The sequence below is a fragment of the Alternaria viburni genome (assembly GCF_023758015.1).
Source record: "Alternaria viburni strain BMP 2772 chromosome Unknown scaffold_14, whole genome shotgun sequence".
NCBI classification, from domain to species: Eukaryota; Fungi; Ascomycota; class Dothideomycetes; order Pleosporales; family Pleosporaceae; genus Alternaria; species Alternaria viburni.
The window spans coordinates 509,357-535,822 of NW_026055783.1; the positions used below are offsets into that span (position 1 = coordinate 509,357).

The 26,466-nt window shown below is 52.5% G+C and overlaps 11 protein-coding genes across 11 annotated transcripts; 6 read left to right on the forward strand and 5 right to left on the reverse strand.

Moving 5' to 3' along the window:
- Positions 1-298: 298 nt before the first annotated feature.
- On the forward strand, positions 299-1,362 carry J4E79_006868 (uncharacterized protein; the record flags this gene model as incomplete). Its single annotated transcript, XM_049355736.1, has 4 exons — positions 299-358; positions 408-831; positions 882-1,023; positions 1,077-1,362. 4 exons carry the CDS (start codon positions 299-301, stop codon positions 1,360-1,362), a joined length of 912 nt encoding a protein of 303 aa, XP_049209765.1.
- Positions 1,363-3,059: 1,697 nt separating this feature from the next.
- J4E79_006869 (uncharacterized protein) lies at positions 3,060-3,968 on the reverse strand (the record flags this gene model as incomplete). The annotated part of the gene is made up of 1 exon (XM_049355737.1): positions 3,060-3,968. The coding sequence occupies one exon, from the start codon at positions 3,966-3,968 to the stop codon at positions 3,060-3,062; it is 909 nt and encodes a 302-aa protein (XP_049209766.1).
- Positions 3,969-5,053: 1,085 nt separating this feature from the next.
- On the reverse strand, positions 5,054-5,869 carry J4E79_006870 (uncharacterized protein; the record flags this gene model as incomplete). Its single annotated transcript, XM_049355738.1, has 1 exon — positions 5,054-5,869. The coding sequence occupies one exon, from the start codon at positions 5,867-5,869 to the stop codon at positions 5,054-5,056; it is 816 nt and encodes a 271-aa protein (XP_049209767.1).
- A 1,459-nt stretch (positions 5,870-7,328) lies between these two features.
- J4E79_006871 (uncharacterized protein) lies at positions 7,329-8,882 on the forward strand (the record flags this gene model as incomplete). The annotated part of the gene is made up of 1 exon (XM_049355739.1): positions 7,329-8,882. One exon carries the CDS (start codon positions 7,329-7,331, stop codon positions 8,880-8,882), a length of 1,554 nt encoding a protein of 517 aa, XP_049209768.1.
- A 2,176-nt stretch (positions 8,883-11,058) lies between these two features.
- Positions 11,059-12,752, reverse strand: J4E79_006872 (uncharacterized protein; the record flags this gene model as incomplete). Its single annotated transcript, XM_049355740.1, has 3 exons — positions 11,059-12,042; positions 12,091-12,390; positions 12,438-12,752. 3 exons carry the CDS (start codon positions 12,750-12,752, stop codon positions 11,059-11,061), a joined length of 1,599 nt encoding a protein of 532 aa, XP_049209769.1.
- A 1,142-nt stretch (positions 12,753-13,894) lies between these two features.
- On the forward strand, positions 13,895-14,701 carry J4E79_006873 (uncharacterized protein; the record flags this gene model as incomplete). Its single annotated transcript, XM_049355741.1, has 1 exon — positions 13,895-14,701. The coding sequence occupies one exon, from the start codon at positions 13,895-13,897 to the stop codon at positions 14,699-14,701; it is 807 nt and encodes a 268-aa protein (XP_049209770.1).
- Positions 14,702-15,304: 603 nt separating this feature from the next.
- Positions 15,305-15,854, forward strand: J4E79_006874 (uncharacterized protein; the record flags this gene model as incomplete). The annotated part of the gene is made up of 2 exons (XM_049355742.1): positions 15,305-15,557; positions 15,637-15,854. The coding sequence occupies 2 exons, from the start codon at positions 15,305-15,307 to the stop codon at positions 15,852-15,854; spliced, it is 471 nt and encodes a 156-aa protein (XP_049209771.1).
- Positions 15,855-17,823: 1,969 nt separating this feature from the next.
- On the forward strand, positions 17,824-18,548 carry J4E79_006875 (uncharacterized protein; the record flags this gene model as incomplete). The annotated part of the gene is made up of 2 exons (XM_049355743.1): positions 17,824-18,025; positions 18,079-18,548. 2 exons carry the CDS (start codon positions 17,824-17,826, stop codon positions 18,546-18,548), a joined length of 672 nt encoding a protein of 223 aa, XP_049209772.1.
- A 3,162-nt stretch (positions 18,549-21,710) lies between these two features.
- On the reverse strand, positions 21,711-23,039 carry J4E79_006876 (uncharacterized protein; the record flags this gene model as incomplete). The annotated part of the gene is made up of 1 exon (XM_049355744.1): positions 21,711-23,039. One exon carries the CDS (start codon positions 23,037-23,039, stop codon positions 21,711-21,713), a length of 1,329 nt encoding a protein of 442 aa, XP_049209773.1.
- Positions 23,040-23,701: 662 nt separating this feature from the next.
- On the forward strand, positions 23,702-24,610 carry J4E79_006877 (uncharacterized protein; the record flags this gene model as incomplete). The annotated part of the gene is made up of 1 exon (XM_049355745.1): positions 23,702-24,610. The coding sequence occupies one exon, from the start codon at positions 23,702-23,704 to the stop codon at positions 24,608-24,610; it is 909 nt and encodes a 302-aa protein (XP_049209774.1).
- Positions 24,611-25,347: 737 nt separating this feature from the next.
- On the reverse strand, positions 25,348-25,769 carry J4E79_006878 (uncharacterized protein; the record flags this gene model as incomplete). Its single annotated transcript, XM_049355746.1, has 2 exons — positions 25,348-25,395; positions 25,455-25,769. The coding sequence occupies 2 exons, from the start codon at positions 25,767-25,769 to the stop codon at positions 25,348-25,350; spliced, it is 363 nt and encodes a 120-aa protein (XP_049209775.1).
- Positions 25,770-26,466: the final 697 nt, after the last annotated feature.

A 26,466-nucleotide genomic window follows, 5' to 3' on the forward strand; every position in this document is an offset into this window, starting at 1 on the left:
CCTCCTGCCCCGCTGCGCATATGCCTACCCAAGGGGTCGCCGTTGGTGTCAGCCGCAACCGGGCTGTGAAGGGCGACGTTGGGCTTTGATCGCTGGAGCCGCATCTTACTCGGCTGATCGCAAAGCCTTTGTACGAAATCTACTAGCATCTTCCTGTGTTTGGGAGTCACTTGTCTGCGTGACGATTGCTGCCCGCGCCGAGAAGCTGAAGCTTGGTGTCACCTCCATATATCATCAGCCCTCGACCTTGCGACATCTTGCTTTCCACCTTGCAAACACACGACGACTCGCTCCCACCATGGCGTACAACAAAGGCTTCAACCCGGACAGGCTGCCTATGCATGCCGAGCCTGAGCAGGTACGTCTTTGCAGTCCCTCGACGCGCCTGCAGGACTGACGTAGACCAGGCTGCTGCGATGATGTCGCAAAACGCTTCCGCGGCCTCACGCCCACCGCGCACCAGCTCAGCGCGTCCCGACTACAACAAACCTCCCCCGCCTGTTCCTAGCGGCCAAAGATACGACACCCGTCCCGATGAGCGCTACGGTGGTGGACGCGGCGCAGGAGGTGGTGGATATGACAGCAGACCCCCACCAGGCGCATACAGCGACCCGCGGTACGACGGCCGATACGACGCGAGGCCAGACAACAGAATGGGAGTTGGATCGCCTCCACCAGTCAACTATGGCCATGGACCTCCGCCACAGGGATACCATGGAAGACCGCAGTTGGCGCAGCAGTCGAGGCCGCCGCCTACTCCTGCGCCGCCGCCAAGAGATGCGAATGACCGCGAAGCGCTGTGGAGACTGTTCGGCGCGGTCGACAAAGACAGTATGTTGTAGCAAGTCTTCACGTATAAACAATGCTAACGCATGCGACAGAGAGTGGTGAGCTCACAGAAGCCGAGCTGCGAACAGCGCTGGTCAACGGCGACTGGACACCTTTCGACCCGCACACCGTCCGTATGATGATCCGAATGTTCGACACCAACAGATCTGGTTCTGTCAACTTTGACGAATTCTGGTACTTGGCCTCGTCCCTCTCCTGACCGGTTCAAGCTAACACATTGTTTGTAGTGGGCTCTGGGGCTTCCTCTCAGCTTGGCGCAGCTTGTTCGACCGTTTCGACCAAGACCATTCCGGCAGCATATCCTACGCTGAATTCAACGAAGCCCTCATTGCTTTCGGATACCGCCTCTCCCAAGCGTTCGTCACACTCTTGTACCGCACGTACGACCGCGACGGACGCAATGCACTGAGCTTCGATCTGTTCGTGCAAGCGTGTATTAGTCTGAAGAGGATGACGGATGTCTTCAAGAAGTATGATGAGGATCGCGACGGCTATATCACGCTGAGCTTGTAAGTGGCATACAAAAGAGGGTGAAATATGGCTTTTCGAACGAGTGCTAACTATATTCGTAGCGAGGAGTTTCTCACAGGTGCGCAAGCTTTATTCCTCTTCAACTCGATTTCGGCCTCCACTGATACCGGACTCTACTAGAAATCATCCGCCAGCGATGAGCAGCAGGAACACATGTACACAATTTGCGCTACATTTGGATGCGTCACCATTCTGGATATTCTCCGGCATTTGGTCACCTACGCAAAAGCGAGCAAGACGTCGTCATGGCCCATCCCCTAGTGCCACAACACGTCGGAGTATGACGGAACATCTGAACTGGCATCCAAGCGAGCGAGGAACATGCGTAGTTATGGTTGGAGACCAGGCATAGCATACTTGATGAAGGTAATGAAACTAGATACCCGTTTGATACAAACGAAAACATTGATACTACATTCCTCTCTCAAGTTACGTGCTCGCTATCTTCAAACAGGTCTGGAGACAACATCAACATGAAAACATGCAAAATGGGTGACCTAAGGTCGATGTAGACTCCACGGTATGACTACCAGCACCTGAACCTCTCCCTCCATCCCCATCTCTCCCTCCCGGCACCGCCACGACGACGGTAGTAATAGTCATCGTCGTCATCGCCTCCAGCATCGTACCTCATCACTCTCAATCCTGACCCAGCGTGCGTGTATGAGTGTTCGCGCACGCGACGCCCTCCCTCGCGGCCTTCATGGAAGCCGTTGTAGTCGAATGCGGGTCCGTAATGAAGTTGTCTTGAAACACAGTCAGTGCTAGTAGGAAAGACAAACTTCTACAAGACGGCGCGAAGTGTCGTGAGAGAATAGTTGAACTTACGGAGCTTGGTCGTATCCAAAGCCCCGGGGTCGAGATTGGTAGCGTGGCATGATGGGACCTTGCTTGGGGATATGTTACTTGTTGAGGGCTAAGAAGGATCGTTGGGTGGGCTGGAACGTTGATTGAATAAGGCAGGTTGCTAAGTGAGTAGGTGGAATTGCGAAGATGGTGATAATCAAGTATAAGGGCTTACGCTGGGTTTTCTGATTATATAGTACAAAAGAGAAGTACATGAATGTCGGAATGACGATGCGTACTTGAGTTGGCATACATCGGTGTCGAGTACACGTTGTAGTAATGCGTGTTGCGTATCGTGCAAGTAGGCATGTCAAACAGTAATGACGATTTTGTACAGATGATGGTGGACAACAGTGTACGTAGGCGCACTTCACTGAAATTTTCTATTGCGTGGCTGATTGATGGCGCGTGCTGATCTTTTGGCCTTCGCCCTGCGGTATGAGACAAGTGCATCCATGTTAACATAGGGGAAAACTAAACACCCTGGAGCCTACATCTACGTTAGGCCACCTACTTTGCGTGTATTCATATCAGTGTAGTCTGCAGACCTGTTCAGCTTTTTCCTTGTATAAGGTGCACGTGTGCAAGAGAACAGAGGTTCTGTTTGAGTATATCCATTCATAATAAACTAAGGTATACAATCTTCATCGCTGAATCTGTCCGACAACACATTCTGGTATCTAGGGGTATATGACGAAACGTTAAGGAAAGACGTGAACTCGTTCGTGAGGTCGTGTAAAAAGACAAAAGCCGCTGTACTCCAAAAATTGCTCCGCATCAACACGACCAATCTGTTAGTCTAGGGGTTATATGATTTTCTTTGTTCTCGGCCTTTAAACCTTATAGGGCTTGCGGGCACGGCGAGAACCATGGTCCTTGCCACCGATGCAGAAGCTGGCGATCCAGCCAAGCAGCGCGATAAGCATAAGTGCAGTGGCAGCCCATGTCAAAGCAAGGAACTTGCCGCCCCAGTTCGCGTTCAGACCGATGTCGTTGCCGTGCTTGTTGATAATGGATGTACCCTTAACGGCAACAGCTGTGACGAGGGCGCTTGCGAGGCCGATAGCCAGGAAGGCAAGTGTAGCGAGAAGGAAGTTGATGCAGGGAGTAAGTCGGCCGTTTCCGATGAAGATTCCAAGAACGCTGGTGACAAGCGTAATGAAGATGAGGCAGATGGCAATGACGTAGAGCACGAACATGGCTGCCATGAGCGCGTTGAGTGCATCGATTCCGTTCTGGATGTCATCTGGCCAGTTTAAGTCCTCCAGGGTGATGTCTACGCCCGTCTTATTGATTGCCTCTTGGATGATGGCCGTGGGGTCGAACTTGTAGGTAGCCCTGCTCTTTGCGCACTCGGTGACGTTCTTGCTAATGTCATCCTGACTCAGCGTGGCGTTGGCCACCTCTCCAGGCTCATACTGTCCTTGGCAGTAGTTGAGCATGTGTGCCGAGTACCAGTCCTCAATGCCAACGCGCTCGCGGAACTCGTCGATCTGCTCGTTGATTTCGTTGGTGACGCTGTCGGTGATGGAGTCGGGAATGAGGTTTATGATGGATGAAAGTGTGGAGTCGGAATCTTCCGATGGAGCTTGGATGAGCGTTTGCCCAACAGCGGACGTGTTGAGCGTCAGGAGGGAGTAGTCTTCCATGAAGCCTTTCTTATGCCCGGCGAATAGGCAGAGAAACGAGAGGATGAGGGCCGCGGTACAACATAGCACCGGTAGTACTGCGATGAAGCGCATCGTGATGGTGTTGGCTTTACGGTTGTAGTGTAGGTGTGGTGTAGGTGTAAAGGCGCAAGTAGTCGCGATCCCTCTATGTGCGACCCGTGAATGGCGATGTATTCAAACAGCGCTGCAAGGCCGAAACGCAGATAAAAGACAAAAGCGATAGGTGTTGAGTATGCGTCAAAGGCGATAAAGGAAGAGTCAACCACTTATACGTGACGCGCAAATACAAGCTTGCGATGCGACGACCGTGCAAAAGACCCGCACGTCACTGCTAGGGCCCGGCCATGGCAACAAGCGAATAGCAGACCCAACCAACGGGGCCTCAGCCTCAAGATCAACGGCATTGAATACGAATCAGGGCCTTTTCAACACACTGACCACGATGTTGACGTGTTGCTGGGCGTGTGGTGTACAGACCCTGGAATTATGACGTAGCGCAGCGCTAAGCGAAGCAAATGCGCAGGGGTAAAGCAGGAACGTCAGGAACTTGACGTGCCTAGATTTTTGGTTGGTTGATGATCGCAGAGTTGAAAAAAGAAAGAGTGCCGAAACTCTCGTCAATCTCTGCATCGGTGTAGGCAGGAGCGCGGCGCTTGCAGATGTGCCAGCCACGCGGGACCACTGTGGGGTGCACAGCCGCAACGTGCGTGTGCAGGTACGAATCGATGCAGACTACGGTGACACAAATAGAAGCTGGATTCAACAAGATCGCCTATAAGTGCACCCCATACAAGAGAAAACTGGGACGGGTCTGGAGCCTACATTAATGTTGGGTCACCTACTTTGCATGTTTCCATCTTGATGTCGGCTCCATGGGTTCAGACTTTTCCATGAGTGAGGTGAGTTATCGAACGCACCATGTAGGTCAAGGACTGGCTTGTCTAGTCTGTTTGTATTCGGGTCTATCGCTATGGTCTCGTCGTCTATTCGTGAGGCATCGTCTATCATGATGACCATAAGTGCATTACTTTCGTAGAGCAGCCTGTGCTCTCGGACTTTTGGAGTGGAATAGTTATAAGCGGTTGTGGTAGTGATGAAGTGTTGCGCATTGCGCTTTGGTGTTGGGTCGCAGCCTGTTGGCACGGTGCTATCCGGCCTCACGACGGCGTCTTCTTGGAGTTCTTGGTGGGTTGGGCTGTTGACGACGAGCCAGCGCTGACGCCGTCGGTGAAGGGAGAGTATGGCGCGGTCACTGAGTGCGGGGGTGCCCGTTGGCCAGACTTTGTGCGCGGAGGCTCAGCAGAGCCCGGCCACTTCTTCTGCTCCTCGTGCATCTTGTCTAGTGGCTCTCCGACTATGTGATACTTGTCCCAGTTGACGGGTGGACATCGCACGATGTTCTGCGGCTGCGGTATTGCGGGGAACTTGGGTGGGTCTGGCTTCGCCTCCATGTGCGTGGAATCTTTGCGCGTGTCTGCGCTGTTCGCGTCTTGTTCGCTACTGCTTGCTGCGTCGGACAGACCGGCCAGTGTTGGCGTGAGGATGTCCTGGTGCGACTGGGAGGCCTGCGCGCGTTGTTCTTGCAGCGACCGCACGAACGCCTGCGGGTCGGATACAGCGGCTGCCTTGAGGTCCTGGAGGGCCCTCAGGTCGCGCTTGCTCTTTTCGCGCTGCAGCTGCAGGAGCGAGATGGCGGAGCGCAGGGCGATGGCATCTGGGTTCTCGCTCTCGGATATGGCGACGGACGGCGGTTGCGGTCTGAAGGTGGCCGTGGGCGGAGGGGCAGGGCGGGGTCGGGCTTCGGTGCGCTCCACAGGAGCTAACTGGGCAGCGGAGGCCGTGGGCGTGAGAGGTGACACAGGCGGGCGGTCAGGCGTAGGAGACTTGGAGCGGGCGCCAGAGTGCTCCGAGGCGGTCGAGGCATCGCTGGAGGACACCGGGCGCGCGTTCGTATCGACCAGGAGCGCAGGCATGGCTTGGTGGAGGGAGACGTCGCCAGGCGCAAAGCCGGAGAGTCGTGGCAGGAGGGCGATCGGCGACCACGCTGCGGTGAAAGCAAGGTCAGGCCACGCAGAGGCCTGGGAGCGCTGCTGGTAAATCTCCGGCGGTGGTTCGCCGCGAGGTGGCGGCGTCTTAGGCGCAATCTAGACTTGTGCCGGGGCCGTCCATGCCAGGTGCGATTTGCGAGGGGGATGTCGGTCGTGCAAGATTGTGCGCGGGAACGCCCACGCTGGCTGCTGCTGTCGACACGTCGCGAGATGAGTGCGAGGGTTGTGCGGAGCCGGCCTGCGGGCGATAATTTCTTTGGCTGCGATTCGGCTGTACGGGAGTCGATCTCGTCTATCTTGTAACAAAGCCGGCCATCCAACATCAACCGCCACACGTCACACAGTCCGCCGACAACACTCGATTACCCTGGCGGAAGAGATATTGAGCCTCGTCTCTCGTATCCGAGTAAGAGTGTCATACGATAGTCTGTGGTATTGGAACGGTATACACGTCTCATCATACTACTATCCAGCTGTGACCAGAAAGGAGTATCCGAACATGGTAATCCGCGCTCCGAGTACTCCGTCTACACCATCACGATGCCAGTTGCACACTGACCTCGGTTGCACTTGCTTGTGGCCGTGCGTGGCATTCTCAGACAGCGATTGCGTGACGCGCCGCTATTCCCGACGTCTGAATCTCGTCATGTCTATCCGACCTCCATGCGGTCTGGTCGAACAGAATGGCAAGTTCCTTGAGGGATATAGGAGAGACAAAGTAAGGGCTAAAGACGGCACCGGCACGAGGCAGTGTCAGTGCGCTCCTCCGAAGCAACTGCCATCTCACAACCGACATAACGGCGTTCAAGATCTGCCCTCTGATTGCCAATTTGCATGTCGCAAAACGCGTCCGTCTAGTCCGGCGACATCCTCGCAGATGAGAGTCTTACGCAGCCGAACGCCTGCAAGGGTCAGCGCCAGAGCGAGAAGCCACCCAAGTAATCCACCAAAACGCCATGCTCAGCCCGCCAATAGCAATACTCTGATAGGCAGTGCCGCGTGGATAGCCATCAGAATCACGTCTCTTGAAGCGTAGCGTACCCGTCCCAGCCTGCGTCCTCCACGGTGAGTCGCTCTTGCTTTTTGCTAGCCTTGGAGCCCTCAATTGCGCCTTCTACTTGCAGACTCTCCAGCTCGGTACAGGCACGCCCATTTCCCTCATCTGCCGTCCCGTCCTCGACCCTCACCTCTCCACCTCCATATCATCCTTCCAAATGCCACTCAAATTCCTCACTTCTCGACCCTCGACTACTGTCCGCTACCTGCACCTGCATGACATGCGCTACGCCTTAGCGACGGCCTGCCAATCAAACGACGATCAAACTGGCACTGACTGGCCGCTAAACCCTAAGGGCCCACCCGACCGAAATCACTTTCGTTAGCCATGGCTCCGAATGCAGACTTAACAGCACAGTCCCCGCTGGCGCGCATGCCCAAGCTGAAGTACAGAAATCCGCTTCCGTCCGACAGCCTTTCCATCGCCGACTCTGCTTCCCAGGACTCTGGGCCCGACTCTGCTTATAGTCAAGAGCCGCCCGCGACCCCGGATCCAAACGCTCCTTCGAATATCTCCCGTCCGTCCTTCGACACTACCTCCCTGACGTCATCCAGTCTGGCTTCCATATCCTCCAGCAACTCTTCGTCAAATGGCTCAAAGTCATCGAAGAAGAAGAAAAAGGGCTCCGTGCTCGGCTTTCTTTCTCTAAAGGAACCATCCCAAGTCGCTTTGGAGCAGTTCAAGGAACAGCAGCGCAAGCAGAATCTCAACTCCGGAACCTCTACGCCGCAGTCAAGAGCCAGCAGCAACTATGTCGGCCAAAAACTTCCAAATTCTGTCCCCAAGGTCAATTCAAAATGGGACGGTGTTCCTGAATCCGTCAAACACCGGTACTCAACAACAAGCGCATACAGCAAGGACAACAGAATCAGCGTATCGTCCAAGGGCTCCTTTGGCTCGCCTCTCAAGAACGCGCCCTGGAACGAGTCGAGATTCTCTGTCATGACAGACGGCACCCGTAACCCACCCAACTCTGTCGCATCTGCCTCCATATCAAACCTTACTATCCGAGATGGAGCTTCTGGCCTCGGATCCTCGCCATCAACTACCACGCTCCCGGAGATGTCCTACTATTTCCCGGATGACCCCGCTGCGTCTGGCGCGTTACCTCCCAGATCAGAGAGCGCTGGCGCATCCTATGATTCTACCACGCAGTCACCAGTTCGGCTCTCGAACTCCACTTCGAGCGATCGTCCAAGCATAGACGGATCAGTAGACTCGCGACCACATTCTCCAGCCTCTTCGACGACATCCGCAGATACGATCGTCATGGACACTGCAGATACTATCTTCCGAAAATTGAACGACCGGCCCAACCAAGGAGCATGGGGAACGGATGCTCATGCTGTTCAGGCGCCTGCTGAAAACAATTTTGGCGATGTGCCCGACTCACATGACTTCCTCTTCCAACCCCAACCTGTTGTAGAGCGCCGACAAAGCGAACCGCTCGCCATCTACGAGTCGCCCTTGGATGCATCGTCTATCCCACACTACGCCCCTCAGCGACCGGTCCAGAACTTCAGTCGGCCAATGGCAACGAAGGGCCCACCGCCGGTTCAGCGGTCTACACACATGCCGCACTATAGGAGAACACCATCAGCTCCAGCGCTACCAACTTTGTACGAAGCGTCGCTAGCCAGCACTGATGATCTTCGAGAGGATCGTGATGACGACGACGACGATTCTTATTCCATTGCTCCATCTACCATTGCGCCATCGGAGCTCTCCAAGCATTGGTATGAGTCTCCACGTGAACGTCTAGGTCTTGGTAGGCGACTTCAGATCAATGACGTTTCACCATGGGAGGAGCAGCGAGGGGCAGCAGGTAAGCCCAAGAAAAGTCGGTTGTCAATGTTTGGAAAGGCGGTGTCGAGAGGATAGGCTTTGCGGGCAAAGCTCGCGCATTGACTGACTCCCAGTGGGTAGCTTCGTGCGAACCTGAGCGATCATCGACCGGTGCTACAAAAACACTCGGCTCCTGATACGCCAACTTGTGTACAAACTTTTGCGATTAGCGATATCCAGCATACCCCCGCTTCGGCGATATTCTTGTACGGCGGCATTTCTCAACGCCAATTTCTCCAACATAGATACCCATTTCACGAATCTTACCAATCTGCTCTCTAATGGCTACATCATCACGCATCATTCTCTCAGGTAACGTAATAATTAATTAATTCTTACTACGACTGAGTCTCGTTACGAAACCGATCTCACCGAGCTGTGGGGAAACATGGCGCGAATCGCGCGTCGATTTACGAAGGTTTGACGCAAGGCACTACACAATCACACCATAGGGCTTACTATAGTGTCACGTTTTGCGTCCACGCACGTATCTCATGCAAGCCCCAATCTCACTAGTTCACCTTTTCGAACCCTATATTGCTTCTGCCGTGGTTCTTCAGCCCTGGTCTAGCGTGACTGTTTGCCGATCGACAAGCCCGTCGAAACCTTAACGCCATAATCCACTCCCTTGCAGTATCGGAACGAGCACGCCCTCTTACTACTCTATTTGACAGGCTTAATGTGATTCGCCTAACGGACACTTATTCCATTCCAGCTCACACGTCATCTAGTCGATCAACTCGATCTGCTCGCCGAGCAAGTCAATCCAAAACCAGATCACACGTGCCATCGAAACACCATACCAATAGTTTGACGCTGGCTGTCGCAAAGTGCGCTTGCATCAGATGTTAATTCCTTTGGTGGACACGCTCACTATCTAGCACCGGCGGCTCCGCTCAAAGGCCCTTTTTTGGTTGACCTATGAATGTCGTGATGATTGCCGACACACTCCCGCTAGAGTTAGCTTTCTCCAGATCATCACATGGCGCAGCATGGTACTCCTTGTGTCGCTAGCTTGATCGACAGGGCAGACGCGTCCACACCCCGTATTTCTAGGATACCCACGATCAAATGCTATATGTGTTTTCGGAAGGCTGAGCGACTGCCCATGCTTGGATCAGTTTGAGCTTTGATAGGGATAGTAATACGTTGCTGTAAACTTTGAACCGGGTTTGATGGCCGAAGTGAGCGCGGGCTTCAATATTTGGAAGCGGGAAGCTGAGGCGCAGAGCATGGTACATGGAAGAGTCCACTCCTGGACATGGATTGCGTTGGTAGCTTTTTGAGTTTTAAAGAGGGAGCAGTGTGGGGGAAGATTACCGATGGCACTGCGATTCGCTGTGTATAGACGCGGTGGACGGTGCCTCATCAACCTGGGAAAAGACTGAACAGGTCTGCAGCCTACAATAGTATGGAAACATGCACAATAGGTAACCTAACAATGATGTAGGCTCTAGACCTGTTGAGCTTTTTCTTGTATGTGGCAGTGCACCGATGTTGACTGCCAGAGCAGAACGCAACATGGAAATGGTCCAGATCAATTTTGATACGACGCTACTCAACATGCTCCACATGCAAAGTTCTGTTCGCTTTTTACGTTTCTTCCACTTGCTCTCGCAGCCGCCGAACATTGACTAGCCCTTCGTTGTTTTTTTGTTGGTAAATTAGACCACAGGAGAATATAGAGCAGAGCTGATGGTGAGCTCTCAGGGACATGCGGGTACCGTGTTTTGCTTTCGGAGCGCATTGCTGACCCACAGACAGCATCAATATATTGCATCGCGAATTTGTTAATTACTCATTCGTATGCTCGCTGAAGGAGTAAGAACCATGGAAATATTTTTCATACAGATGGAAGATAGCCTGCGCGAGGAGATCTCGGTAATATGGACGCTACTGTCAACAATCCGAACATGTTACGTGAATGCGCAGTTGTGACGGTGGCAGATTTCCATCGATCTGTGCACCAGGCGTTTTGTTCTGGATAACCCGGTGTTTGTATGCAGGTATCCCGGGTCGCCAGCCCGCACATGACATTTCGCTGTGACGTTTTGAAAGAAGAGGAACAAGCGAAGAGCCATGAGAAGAGGTTCTCGGCTTTTTGAAATTATAAATAATGGTATTGTTGTTGAGGAGTAAGAGGTAGAATTGCCATGTGGACTTTTATATGCCTTGCCTATAGCACGAACACGCACGCGCGGGGTGGCTGTGCTCATACACTGAAGGCTTTCTCGTGCAGAGTTAGAATCTTTGCCCGTTCCTCTATCTGGCCGTCCTGAGCCCAATCCCCCATCTCCATCAGCCTGTCTCTCTGAACCTCAAGCTCCCTGTTCATGACATCACTGTTTGCGTTTCCAATACTCCTCTTGAGCTCTTCTGTCATCTCTTCCGCTTTGGCCTTCACACTCTTTGTGAATGTACTAGCCAGCCCATGACTCAGGTGCGCTACATTCAACACCTGCTTTACCAACATCATGGCAATGAGACCCATATTCACCTCCGGTGCACCTACACCCTCTGGAGTACTTGCTAGGTACGCGGCCAACATCGCCATCTGCCATGTTTGTACTACCCGGACCGGGTGGAACGAGACTGGGTAGAGCTTGGGAAGAATGTACTTATACCGCTTTGCACATTGCGCCCATGCGTCCTGGTAACGTCCCTCGGAAAGCAGGTTCACAATCAAGTCGTCGCGGAGTGCAGCATATGGTTGTCGATAAATCGGCAGAAACATTGCCTCATGGCATATCTTGAGTGCTTGCCTGATCGCTGCTCTAACAAGCAGGGGGTTCTCTGTTGCTTGGAGTTCCGCATAGAGACCAAACAGCTTCTCCTGAGTTTCTGCCATGGACGCAACTTCGGCTCCCAAGACCCATCCAGGCCTTGATGGTACCAGCCAGTTGTCTTCCTGGAGAGTCGCCTTTTCCTGACATTGGGCGCAGCGGCAGGTAAAGAACCAGCGGGATTGGAGCTCTTCTTGTCGCCGGTGGTAGGGATTCGTAGCATCAATGTACGATATGTAGATTTCTTTGTCTTTCTTGATGGGTCGGAGTGTACGAACGCTCACTCGCGGACCGTCCATCATGATGTATGCGTTCGGGTTACAGGAGTGATTCATATGGCAGAGTGTAGGGTCGATCATGATACCTAGAGGATCTAACGTAGGTGTGATCAGTGTCAGAGCATTTGACATTACCTTTATACATGTCAGTGAGAAAGTTAGAAGAGTCCATCACAGACTTACTCGACCATACATCGCTGCAACAAAGTCCTTGTCGAAAAGGTTTTGCAACGACGAGAACTGACCGACACCCATAGCCATGAGTTCGATATTCTCGTAGGTTCCGTTCCGCTTGAATTCGTCAATGTGCGAAGGTAAGCGACAAAGCAGCTCCCATTCTTCATCGGAAATCAAACCATGCTTTCGCCTAATGAATAGTTCCATACATGCAAGTAAGGCTTTGGGGAGGGGTCTACCAGCCGTTGGCTTCAGCATCTTGCACTCATGCTTATGTCCCCGGTTCCATGCGTCCTTTTGGCATGCCTGATGCATATCAGTCTACGAACATACCCGCAGATAACTCGACGTACCTTGCTGCAGTAGCGGAAGATCTGGCATGCAGCACACTTGTTCACTTTTGCGCCTTCCGGTACATACAACCTTGTTCCAGTCGATGAACCTTCAGTCCAGAGGTAGCAATTCGCACAGGTATCGAGCAGCCGTTCCGTCTCCAATGAAGCAACAAGAGGCCTCTTGAAGCTTGCGACCTCTTCGCCTGAACCGAACCTTCGGTTAGCAAAAAGACCATTACCAATGCTCTCGCCTTTGCTGTTGGTACAGATAGCCGACTTCGAAATGTAGTAAGGTGCCGGTGCTGCCACGGAAGACTCAGGTTCGCCTGACATGACGCAAGGTAGTAGGAAGGTATTTAGTTGATGTTGTTAGAATGATGGGGTTCAAGTCAAAGGGTTCAGACGCGTAGTGTGCGACGTCATGCGTCTCAAAACGGCGGTTATATCGCGTGAAAACGTGAGTTTCGCGACTGACTAGCTCGATTAGGCTAAGGCCAAACAAGTTGCCCATGCTCCTACCCCTCACCTTCTCAACACACTTCCAACATAAGAATATTGCGTCTACACACATTCCTTAGGCTTCAACGTCTTATTTTACCTGGATATAAGATTAAGGTCGAGCATTGCGACATGCACGCGTTCTGATTTCGATGACCGTGCGCCTAAACACTGGTGGTAACTGGCATGATCGAAGAAAGCTAGCATTCACCCCATTCAAGAGGAAACCTTAACAGGTGCCCTAAAGTCTACATTGCGATAAAAACCTAAGGTTGTAAATTGTTTAAGGCATTGTAGCCTTCTAAGCTTCCTTTGAAATAACTGCACTTCGCCGAGCTAGGTGTATACCTTTTCCAGCAAATGGGGTGCACTTATCGTTTTGTTAAGAATGAACATCTAGGATCTCGATCTCTTATCGAGTGTAAGAATTCATCGTTTATGCCTCTGACGAACGTCGCGATATGCCTCCCGCTTCTTGATTGTCACGGCGATGGCTGCTGACCTTCGCATTTCCTATGGATCGGAAAGATGCTTCGTGATCAGAGAGACACGTCGCTGATTAGCCAGACGCATCCAAGTTGTAGGCATGATACGAAACAAAGAAACTACAGATAGCATTCTTGTCGATCTCACAAGCAATTGGATGTATGCAGCTGTCGAGAGTCCAATTGCAGCGTTGGTGATGAACCAGGGGTACGTCACAGCCAGGGTTTCGCGCGGCGGCACGGTTCCGCATTCCAGCGGTCGCGTCGCGACTCAACGATCATAAAATCCGTAACCCTCATCGAGTCGACCGCTTTCATTCAATTTGATGAGGTACACTCGCAGCAGTAAGTACAATACTATCTGTGTGGACGTTGTAGAAAATCGGTACGATAACATGTTAGGTTAATCTTCCTAGCACGACCACCGCCCCACCGCTGCCGACGCTTCTGCATTAGCCCCCGTATCGTACCCGCTGTATTGCGCGACCGAAGATGCCACCATACCGGACACCGAAGAAGGCATGGGGCAATTCGTCAAACCCAAACAAGAACAGCTTCGTTCCTACCAACGAGACCCTCGAAAACGAAGCCGATGAGGAGTACCGCAATCGAGCGGTGAACGACCCATATACACACTACATCCTTAAAACGGGAAAGCACAGGGGCAAGACCTTGAAACAGGTCCATGAAGAAGGCCGCAATGAGGGCTACCTTAATTGGATGCTCAGAACACCAAAGGCATGCAAGGATCTGGACGGAGAGCATATTGTGAAGAAGGGATTATTATACTGGAAAGAGCACGCCTCCAGCGCCGAGCCGGTGAAAACGCCGACAAAACCCTCTTCCAGGAGGGACAGTGCAGCTTCTGAGACGGAAATCTCCCGATTTAAAGACACTCAAGGGAAGCTGATTACGATTAGTGGTGGCGATGTCGCAGGTCTTTTTCACATGAGGGAGAATCAGCTCAAGACTGCTGGGGTAAAAAGAAAGTCCAACTACGTCATGTACAGCAAGCGATACTGGAGCAATGTGTACTCCTTGAAAGACGTGCATGACGCAGCCGTTCGTACACCAAACTGCCCTAGGGACGAAACTCCTAATCAGGCTCTGGAGCGGTACTTCGAGAAGGTGAAGAGGTGCGGTCACGGAACTATGCTCTTTATGCCAGAGTGTTGTGAGTGCTTTGAATGCGAGAACCTTCGCGGTGGTCCGACACAGGGAGGTCTACGTTTTGTTTCGGAGTTGCAAATGGAGCGGCTCAAGCAGATGCAAAAGGAGCAGGAGAGAGAGGATAGTTGATGGATCGGCATCGAGCCTTGGATGGGCGATTATGATTAGTGAAGACGCGAATTGAAAGATCGTGGGCAGCTGATGGGGATGTGTTCGATATTTGAAACTAGACATAACTTTCAATGACCGGAGAGGTGGCTCATAGTGTGTTATGAGGCCGACATGCAATTTTCAGTGGTTGAACAGGTGGTCCAGAGTGTGATGCACCGGGTTTTCTCACCTGCTCACTCCGATATGGACAGTCGCCTGAATGGCTAGGATGGAGGTAGGCTACATTATCCTACTTCTGCGTGGCCTAGGAAAGCGCGGTCTTTCTCTAGCTTCTAGTTGGGTATGGGCTTACCTTGTCTAGGTGAAGGTGAGTGGTGAACCTGTTCAAAGCCCCACAAGATCTCACCGTCACCACCGCTTTGCTTAGACAGCGACTTCTCTCACTACGCCAGCGCAGTAGTCAGGCGCCTGCCTATTTCAGCTCGTCCTCTGGCTTTCTACTCTCCTCTCTTGACATCGCACTTCGAGTTCAATCTTCCTACCTCGCAGACGACCATCGCTCTCCAGCATCATCTCTTCAAGCCACATCACAACATTCCCTTACACTACACCATCATCAACATGCCTCCCAAGGCCGCCGCGGAAAAGGCCGGCAAGGTCTTCACTGCCGACGTCGTCGCCGCTGTCCTCTGCAGCACTGGCACCACCAGCTTGTCCAACAAAAACTACGAGATGATGAGCGCGCTCGACGGCGTCAAGACCGCAAGCGGCTTCCAGCACGATTTCCGTTCCGTACTCGCCAAGGCCAAGGAGCTCAAAGCGCGCCTCGAGTCTGGCGAGGAGTTCGAGCCGGTTCCGCCTGGTAGCAAGCGTGGTACGTTCTTTGACGTGCTTGAAGTTTTGCAAGATCAACTGCATAGTGTTTTACTTTTGACAAAACTAACACTGTACAGGTCAGACTACCCCAGCAACCGCCAAGGCAACCCCTAAGAAGAGAAAGGACATGTCTTCCGGCTCCGAGGACGCTACACCGTCTAAGAAGAAGGCGACACCCAAGTCCCGTGGCAAGAAGGCTCAGACGGTGGAGGACACCATGGAAGAGAACTTCCCCGATGACGCTGAGGAGTTCATCAAGAGAGAGAAGAAGTGGGAGGAGGATGTCTTCACCTGAAGCATCCAGCCTTGAGCAGACGGACGGATTTGCGTCTATGACCAAGTGGGTCGTTCTCATGCTTGGAAAATGCGGTGAAGCCAGATGCACCACTCGCACGTATGTGAAGAGAGTTATAAGGATCATCAGCGATCTTCTTCAGTAAATGGAGCATTTCTCTACATCTTCATTGTTCATGACTTGTGTCATGTGCTCGCTCCAGCTTTCACAACCACACTAGCACCTTATTCAAGAAGAAATTTGAACACCCTGGAGCCTACATTGACGTTAGATTATCTACTTTACACGTTTTCATGTTGATGTAGGCTGCAGACCTGCTCAACTTTTTTGTATGAGGTGGCAGCCTTTTATGTGCACAAGCAGCGTATTACATGAGTGAGGACCCTGCAGCACGATGAGATGACCTTATTCAAGGGAAAAACCTAACATCCTGGAGCCTACGTCGATGTTAGGTCACCCACTTTGCATGTTCTTATCCTAATGTAGGCTGCAGACCTGTTCAGCATGCGTGCAGCTTCCGTGTATGACATCCTCATCCAATTTGGTTTCTTGTATTTCAGAGAGATCGATACCGCAGGCTGCTGTCAGCGACATGTACGCCCTACAGGATACTCCCTACTACATCCATACACATATGACATCGTACAATCAACGCCGGTCATTTGGGTTTCAGCGACTTTCTTGTCGTCCTTGGTCCCAACGTTGCCGATGCTGGGCGTGCATGCGATTGTTTGGAAGAATGTAATAATAACATGATCCAGCTTACCATAAGCAATAGGTGCATGCTGCTAAGATGTGCGCAGACGGCATGATGCTGCTCGACATACCGCTCTGACATATCCGATGCGCATATGCATCTACCAGGTGCGATATGATCTTTTGAACGATAGTCACCGCTTCATTCTCCAACTTTGCATCTTGCTGCCGGTCATTTTCGTCAAGGCCAGCCCACAGTCAAATCTCCTTTGGGTGGGGCCCAAATCTCGGGCCGTCTGCAGACCCATCGGCTCCGTGCTAAAACCGTAGGCTCATCACCGGTGTCGCACCGACCAAGTCTCGCCCCTAGGCTGGCAAAGTCTTCCAGGGAAGGTCGTAGATCGCAGTCATGTCGGCGCATATCGATAGGGGGAGATCAAGGCGGCGATTGGAGTCGCCCTGGTAGAGGATGACGTCGCCCCCGGCGGTTAAGGTCATGTGCGAGACCGGCGTTCGCATGAGGTGGTGGTGGAGCTGACATGTTAGGCGAGCAAAGTTACAGAAGATGGCAGGTGCCGGGGGTGGCCGAGTAAGCAGGGGAGACCTTGGCGCCAATGCAGGTACAGCTTCGACGCCTGTAGTTTGCGCCGGCAACTTTACTCAACATCCAACTCTCGAGCGACAGTCTGTCACCATCGTTTTGTAGTCTACGTCGACACCTCGTGTTCCTGCGCGGTTATGCGGCAGCACGATGGCAGCAAGGCCCCTGAATTTTCCCCGGATTATTGGGTGGCTGCCTTCTAACCTCCAAACAGCTTAGCATCGTGGCACGGCGGCCGTTGGTGTGCTCCTCATGCGCCGGGATGCATCGTCGGTGAGTGGCTCCTGGGCTAGACGCTCGCTATGATCCTAGGCGACATGCCTCGAGGGCTGTGCGAACAGAGGAAAAGGGGGCTCCTGGCCAAGCGTCTCACTGGCGAACGGCCGATTGGGCGCATGAGCATCCTCATCCATTAGCTCCAGAGCGAGCTATACTGCTTTCGTCCGGCAATTTTGCGTCTTCTGCCGTTGCTTTGGCGTCTCGATCCGGTCCAGGTAGCCGTTGGGTGTCAGCGTATTCTTTATTATACCGCGTCGCCCACCGTCGTCTTTTCTTCTTCACTCCCACGTCGCACTATCGCTGTACACAGTCACTCGTTCTTTATCCAACTACATATACCCATACAGCTACTACAGTTCTAATACCCTAATCACCAATCCAACTACCGTCACCATGCGCTTCTTCGAGACCATCCTTTCCGCCGCGGCCTTCGCTGCCGCCGTCGCTGCCCTCGAGATCAACGACTTCCCTGCTGAGGGTGTTGTTGCTGGCCAGACCTACACCATCACCTACTCCCCCGCGGACGACACCCCCACCACCTTCATCCTCCGCCAGGGACAGTCCACTGACCTCGACACTGTTGCCACTCTTACCAGTATGTGCCCGATCTGACAGAGATATGATCTTCCAATTCTAACTGAACTCTAGCTTCCGCTACCGGTGGAAAGTTCGAGTGGACCCCTACCAAGTCTCTCGTCAACGAGCCCGACTACGCTCTCCAGATCCAGCAGGGAACCACCATCAACTACTCCGCCCAGTTCCCCCTCTCTGGTGGTGCTGAGGAGGATGACTCCCCTGTCTCCTCTGCCGTCTCCTCCGCCATGGCCTCTGCTTCGTCCGCTACCGCATCTGCTGCATCTTCCGCCTCTGCTGCCCTCAGCAGCGCCATTGAGAGCGCCAAGTCCAGCATGATCACCAGCGCTGCCTCTGCTTCCGCCACCATCAGCCCCTCCGCTGGCGTCAACTCTACCGTCACCTCTGCCACTCTTACCCGCTCTTCTTCCGGCTCTGCCACTGGCAGCGCCAGCCTTCCTGAGGTCACTGACTCTGGTGCCAACATCCGCAGCCCCGTCGCTGCCATGCTCGGTGCCGCCGCCGCTTTCGCCTACTTCGCATAAGCGTTTCCCTTCACGACCTTATACTATAATTGTCCTTTTACGACATGTTAGCATTGGAATCTGTGGGAACCCCCTCTAGCATCTATTGTCAATTTGAGTCACGCGAGCATTGGCATCCGTGATTGGTGTATCTGATGGGAACGCTATGCAAAGAGCTTGTATAGACGTAGCAGAAAATGATAATATGGAAGCATTTGCCTACTCATCCATGATCTTGCAAGTGATGCGTGCAATGACACCATGCCTCACGTCTCATGATGTATCAGATGTAGTTTTGCTTGTGCGAACTTGGGTGCTCTTGGCCTATGCGCACTTACTGTGAAACATCCGTTCCGCTTCCCTGCTTCTTTTGTTACTTCCGCAACGCTTGGAAGATCTCTATCATCGTAGCACAGACGTCACAATCAATCATCCGCGTGGTACCGCATCCATCATGTCTCAACGGTACCGTGGTACGAGGCTGTCATCATGCGTTACATGCGCGCTATCCCCGCATATCTATCACAGCAATCTGGTAGTACACAGTAGGTACTGGAGTTAATCACTCTTTGGCGTGTGCGCAATATGACGTTGCGTTTGGCGCGTGTCAAGAACCTGAAACGCGGAGTTGAAGATCGCATCTTGTCGTTCGTCGCGCCAGGAAAACTGTGGTTGACTGACCAGGTGACCCCACAGCGGGATTGTTCCCCACCTCTCCACAGATGCATCAAGCAAGCTGCAAGAACCCGCTGCTCGTTGCCACACCGTAACTACACCCCAGCGATTCTCTCTTCTCCGTCGCATCTATCGCTTGAGGTCTTCAACACTCTGTTGCGTCTTGACAAGCACACAGCCCCAAGGACGCGAACAGCAGCAGCACCCGCATCGCCACCATCAGCTAGTTTCTAACCAGCCGGCGTACACCGAGTTCCACCATCACTAACTACAAGTACTGCGCAAGCCTACCAACCAAGCCACCCGCCCACCAACCCAAAAGAGAGTAGACATGTAGCACTGCCTGGTGCCGTGTGTTGCGCGTCAAATGTCTTGTATCACGCGGTCAACAGCGTTTTGATCGAACCAGGACTTGCCACGGCTTGCACACGCTAGCGCCGAGTAGTGGCGGCCAGGCCGAGGCTGATGTGCTATTAGCTTTAGAAGAGATGGATTGATACGTTGCATACCGAAAATTTCAAAGGACCTTCTTGCCAACGCGGCGGCGCTGAAAGATATATTTAGTTTGTAATCACAAGAGAGGCTAGTCAAAAAGGCTTGAGCCGATGGTAGAGCGGTCGCGAGCTGGGAACTAATGAAGCGCAGCTGAAGCCGAGCCTTGAACAGTATGGTGAGTCTTCGCCTTTGCTTAGGCTCACCGTTCAGAGTACTCTTGATCCTGCAAGCCTTTCGCCATTCCTCAGTCCGCGCAATACGCGGAGGCTACAGTCTAACGTTGGGCATCATTAAATGCCTCAATGCTTACGTAGCCGCTTCCCTCGCTTTCGATAACCGACATTGTTGCATTCGCTCGTACTTCGGTATTATGACCAGGTTGTCAACATATCGTTAACCCTCGCTTTTACCTAACACGTTGACTCTAGCTTGACTTGGATACCAGGACCGTTGCTGCAACGACGATCACGACAACGCCAGGTAAACCCGAGTTGAGTTGGACGGACTACACTACAACAATGTTTTTGCAATTGATACAGTCGGCTCTTTCTTGCTCGTATCTAAAGCTACGTACCCACAGTGCTGGTGCTATGCCATAGTATCCGCAAACTTGCTCTCATCTCTATCATTGCGTAGTACTTCCATCTAACTTCTCATTAATCGTCAAGGTCCTACCGCACTCTCCCCTCACTTTAGTAGCTTTTTCTCAGTCCAAGTGTTGGCCTAAAACATTCCAGTGCCTGTACCTGAATAACTGGTATCGACTTTCCAACACTCTTTCTATCCATAAAATTTCGTCCCCTGAGAACATCACCCCTCTTCACAAAACGCCTGCTTCTTCTCTCCACTCTACAAAAATAGCACTCCCGCAGCCCCAGCCATCGCACCCGCAAAACCCATCTTCTTGAAACCTCTTCCTGGGACTGCAGCACCGGTAGCCTCTACAAGACGTGAGGTACCCGTCGCGCTCTCTGTACTGCTTCCTACACTCCCCGTCACACTCTGTGAACTTGCATCAAAGCTCGCAGTCCTCGAACCAACAGCACTTTGAATCCCAGTGATCACTGTAACATCTTCGGTCACTGTGTTGGAAGGCACAGGTGATGCTGTATCGACTGCCAGACTCGGTGCTACAGCTAATGATGTTGGGAGCGAGCTCGCTGGTGTACTGACGCTGTTGTCGACGGTAAAGGCGTCACCCCATGACGGAGTCGGAGACGCGGATGGGAGCAGGTTCTCTGTTGATGTTTCCGCTGCGGGTTTGACGGCGAAGGGCTCACCCCATGACTGTGTTGTTGCGGACGAGATGCCGAGGAGGGAGAGGAGAGTCGTCTTTCGGAGGGAGGATTTGCGCATATTGGCGGTGTTTGCTCGGTATGTCTTGAAACTCGTTGCTGTCTTTCTTCGATACTTGAAGCTTGTGTAGGTTATTCTTGAGATGCGTACACTGAATGACAGGGTTTCAAGCTTCACGGCGATGGCTTCTTTTTACTTGGATGCCAGGGGACCCTGCGCTCATCCCGATACTCCGGATCATCACTATCCACCCAGGAATTGCCGTATTGAGCATGTAGTACTCACAAGTCTGACGTAAGTTTTCAGCACAAACAGCGATGCGTATCGCGTTAACGTGGTGAGACAGCCAGCCTCCTGGTTTCTGATAGGCTGTCAGTCCGGATGGAAGGTGTCTGATTGGTCGGGAAGGCTTAGTGCTGTCTCGTTCGGGTCTCCGCAATGCTGCCGCACGCGAACCACTGCCGGACCCCGACATTTTGCGATGCCGAAACGACGCGCAACATCCTGCAGTATGATATGCACTCATTTCTATTGTAGGAGAAGTGCATATTACGAAGATTCTGGTGGCTTGCTGTGGCGTTGGGATCTACCATTGGAAACCAAGACACCAACCAGTCATCAGAATCTTACGACAACAGTTGCAATTGCACTACGGACAGCTTACTAGGAGTCAAATCCATCTCTATTCATCAAAACTTCTGCCAGGAAAGACATCCACTACCATTTGACAAGATCTTGCACTTGAACAGGCATGCCGGTCTCCATGGAGCGATTTGCACCAACACCGACAAGGACAGCATTACCGCCATCCCGAATGTACGCAGCTCGTTTGAAGCTATCTTCACCGTCGCTCGTAGCGATTACATCTCGCAGAAGCAGGGGATCGCCTCCTCCGTGGCCGCCTTCGCTCTTGACAACATCAACGACATAAGGCTGTCCCCACAAGGGATACACCACAATGTTTGTCTTCTCTACGCCACCCTGGATGTAGTTTGCTTCAAGCTCACCCAGCCCTTCGTTGGTGACAGTCTCACCGCCCGCTGAGTACCCGCCCTCGACGACGTTTATCTCAATGCGGCCTTTGCTACCATTGAATACGCAGCGGTACCCCTCCCATGGCGCATAGGCATACGTGTTGTATGTCATGACGGCCTTATTCTTGTACTTGATGATCATGGAGAGATTGTCTTCAATAGTGATACCATCAGCGAAGCAGTTGCGATCACGGATGTAGCCATCCTCGTGCTCAGCTTCGAGGTATAACTTCTTCAGTTGGGCGTTTTGGTCGATATGAATGGCAAACGGGTCATCTTTCGCAGCCTCGTTGTTGAGATAGCGTTCACCTAGGTTCTTCTCCCCGCGCCGCTCGGCGTTTTCTCTACCGTAGAAACGTAAGCTACCGACGCAGTAGACCATCTCGGGTTCCGTGTTCAGCCAGTAATGTACCAAGTCGAAGTGATGGATGGACTTGTGCATCTGGATACCACCGCTGGTGTCTTTGTTTCGATGCCATCGTCGCATGAAATCAGATCCATGTGCGCAGTCCAGAATCCAGTCCATGTGTACCGTCGAGATTTCACCAATGACTCCGGAATCGACAAGCTCGCGTAGCTTCGTGTGGTGAGGTGCATATCGATAGTTGAAGAGAACACGAACTTGCTTGCCTGTCCTCTTCTCCGCATCGATCATCGCTTGCAGCTTCTCTTCGTCGATAGTCATTGGCTTCTCGGTAATCGCGTCGCAACCCAGCTCCATAGCTCGGATGCAATATACGTGGTGGAACTTGTCGATGGTTGTGACGATTACGACGTCGGCCTTTTGCTCTTTGACCATCTTGTCGAAGTCTTCTGCCTTGTACATCGGGACGCGTTCGCCGCCAATCTCGGCAATGCGATCATTTGCAGCCTTCATACGTGTCTCATTGGTATCGCATATACCAACGACTGTAGCGCTCGATTTGAAGTCTTGGATGATGCTTTGGTAGTAGAACGCGGATCTAACGCCCATGCCCACAATGACATAGCGCTTGATCTGTGGAGAAGTCATGGTTTCAGGGGAGGAGACTCGGATGTACAGTAGTAGAAGATAATGGAGTTTGGATATGGAATTGGCGACAACCAGAGTGGCCTTACACCCATCTTTATACGGCATCTTCCTTGAGTCTGCATGATTCAAGGTGAATTGGTACTATGCATCGTTAGTAGTAGAGCATCAAATCAGAAGTCATCGGGGCTAAGCAAATTGTTAGTGTCCAGTAATCGAGCCTTTCGTTGCAGGTGTTCGTGTGGAGCAGCGGAGTGTGGAGAGTGTAGGTAGCACATCGACACTGCTCCCGCTTGTTACACACTTCGATCGACTCATGGCTCTGGAATCCTGCGGCAAACATGGAGATTGTATGGCACTCGGGAGGGAAGGCACCGAAGAAACGGACGGCTGCAGCATGCTCCACTTGTCGGTCACGCAAGAAACGATGTTACCATTTTGAGGATCGCGGATATCGAAGGAAGGAGCGAACTTGCGGAACAGGAAGTCGAGTGCAAGAGCCTCATCTGTACACTGATATAGGCGAGCCCATTCTAAGCCCCGGTCGCGTCAGCGAATACAACCCTGAATCCGTTCTCGCAGCTCTATCAGAAGTCGTTGAGCCAGAATCAAGCGCCTTAGGACAGACAGTACATGCAGCATTATCACAACCTACGCCGCAAGCTATGTTACTCACTCCTTCCGCCGCATACGAAGCACAGCGCCGATTGAAGTGGTACGAGCAACATAAGATCCGGACCACTACGCCGAGCCTATCCGAGTCATATCGGCAATATCTCGAAGAAGAAGGAGCTTTTGCGTCACTACCCAAAACCACGACGGACGCTCTCCTACCCTTGTACATTTCGACGTTGAATGACCTCACCCCCATCACCGATGGTGCCGCCGTCTTCCGCGACCACAGTAACGGACAAGCATCCATCTATCTGGTGAGGGCAATATGTCTTGTTGTCTGCAAAACAAAACACGCTGCTCCTTTCTTACGACTGACTGACTCCGGGCCTTTACTCAAACCTCTAGACTTTGCATCAAAGCTTCTAGCTGGACTCGATGCTGCCATCAAAGCAGATTTGGAACCCAATCGCATCATCAAGATCCAGATCTTAGCACTGATGCACCTGCATAACGACGGCCTAACCGGCGTAGACCGCGCGTCCAGTTACTTGTCGCAGGCCATCTGTGAAGCGTGGTCGATGTGCATACACCTCAAGATACCTGGCAACCCCGACAATGACGAATGCAAGTATCTGTGGTGGTCACTTCGCAACTTTGACCGTCTGGGCAAGCCTATCATGGCAGCAGCGCCCTTCTTCATCGACGATGCGGATATCGGTGTCGAACGCATAGAACCGAACAAAGACGGCTATCGCTCCCAAATTATGGCTATCTCTCTCGCTCTTGGAGACCTCATGACTACCGCGACTAGAGCTTACAAAGCTGGCGCCACAACGGCGATCGATAGTTGCTGGGACTTTCCTTCACTGTCAGAAATTACGGGTGGGAGTAATTTTGATCAGTTCCACTTGTCGCATCGAGGTAAGACACTTAACGACTTGACTATTCAGCCTACTTAAAGCAGTAGTATACCTGGAAACATGGTATCATGTTGCCGCCATGCTATCTTGTCGCTATAGCGGACCGGACACCGAACAATACAATAGGCGTCTGGCATCCGCGGACAGAGTGCTCGAGATGATCTCTCGTCAAGGGTGCGAAGGCCTTCCTCCGCTCCCACTGGTTCCATATGCCATGTCCATGTCCACGACGGTCATCTATCGCGCTTTGCACGATCGTGTAAGAGACATTGGTAAAGCACGAGTGGACCTTCGCCAGTGCTGCGGTGCCCTCGACGACCTGAGTGAACGATGGACTAGCGTGAGAGGCGTGGCTAAGCTTGCAAAACGGCTTTGCAGACTGATAAGCGACGGTGCACACGACAGCTTGCGAGACGCGCATCGAGGTGGTACTACCACATCCAACAGCACAGTCTCAACACTGGCTATACCAGCCAACAACGATGCTGTTACGGACCAGATAGGGGTTCTATATAGCGACGAGGCTTTCCAAAGATATCTCACCGACATCTGGCCAAGCTTCGATGCATCCTACTCTCAATTAGATTGGGCATTTCAGGACTATGGCTTGAACATGGAATTCCCCAGTCCGTACGATGACTTGCAATCTTGATAGGTTCAGAATCCGACGAAAGACTCGTCGACAGCACAGTCGGAATGAGAGCTCCAAAGTATTGCATAAGAAACTCATAAATTCATTGCTCAATCAACCTACTCAGAGAGCCTGACCAACCGGTCTATTGCCCAAAAATTCGCCATGTTGCCCATGCTCCACGGTCGGCGGTCTATATGCGACATACTCTTGTTGCTGAACCCGCCCTTGTCCCTGTGTATTACTGCCTACATCGCCCAAGTTTAACCCATCTCTCTTGCCCGCATCCAACTCGCTGGGCGGCGGCATCTCTCTGCCGTCAATTTCCCAGACGTTGGCATTGGTCGGCATCTCGTTGCTTTCTGGTATTTTGGAATCCATGTATTGGTGATATTGTGCTGGCTTCTCGTCGGAGTATCGGGGTGCCGGAGTGGTACTGGTTAGAGAATGGCGTGCAGCGACGGCGCCGGCACCGGCACCCGCTCCCATGGCTGTTGCGCCTCCAAAGGTCGATGTTGATGCCCATGGTGCCTGGCTTCCAGACTCCATAGGAGATACAGGAGACATCATTGTTGTTGGTTGTGTTGAAGACCTGTCGGTTTGCGTAGGAAGGGTAGTAGTGGTAGAATACGTGTTTGGATGCGGGATATGTGTGTATGCGCTATTCGTCGGTGGGGAGTGGTCAGACGAAGAAGATGCTGCGGGGCTGGCCTCTTTGTCGTTCAAAGCCGCGCTTCTGGATTTCTTCTTCCGGTGACGGAGGAGAAGGAGGACGAATATGCCAATTAGCGCCAGAGCTGCGACTCCTCCTACTACCACGCCAGCGATTAGACCTGTTGAGGGACCGGAACTTGAATCTGAGGATGATGCGCCTGCGGCAGCTGCACTCGACGACGCTGGTTCTTCCGATGCGGTGCTTGAAGCTGCGCCCGCAGTTGACGATGCCTCTGTTGTTGTCGGTCCGGTGCTCCTCGCTGTACTGCTTGCCTCTTCTGTTGCACTCGTTGCCGTGATCTCAGCCGCAATGCTCGTAGGATTCGCAGGTGTTGGTAAAGCATTCACCACACTACCCGCTACGCTCTCGATGACGGCCGTAGGTACCGTAACGCCATTGCTCGACAGCACTGACGAGACATCGCCAACGATGCTGGATAACAGATCGCCAATCTGTCTCCGTTGACGCTGATGGTTCCTCCGCACTTCTTCTGCGCCAATGCTACCTGCCGCAAGACAATAGTCGCTCGTATAACTCTCGGCGATCGAA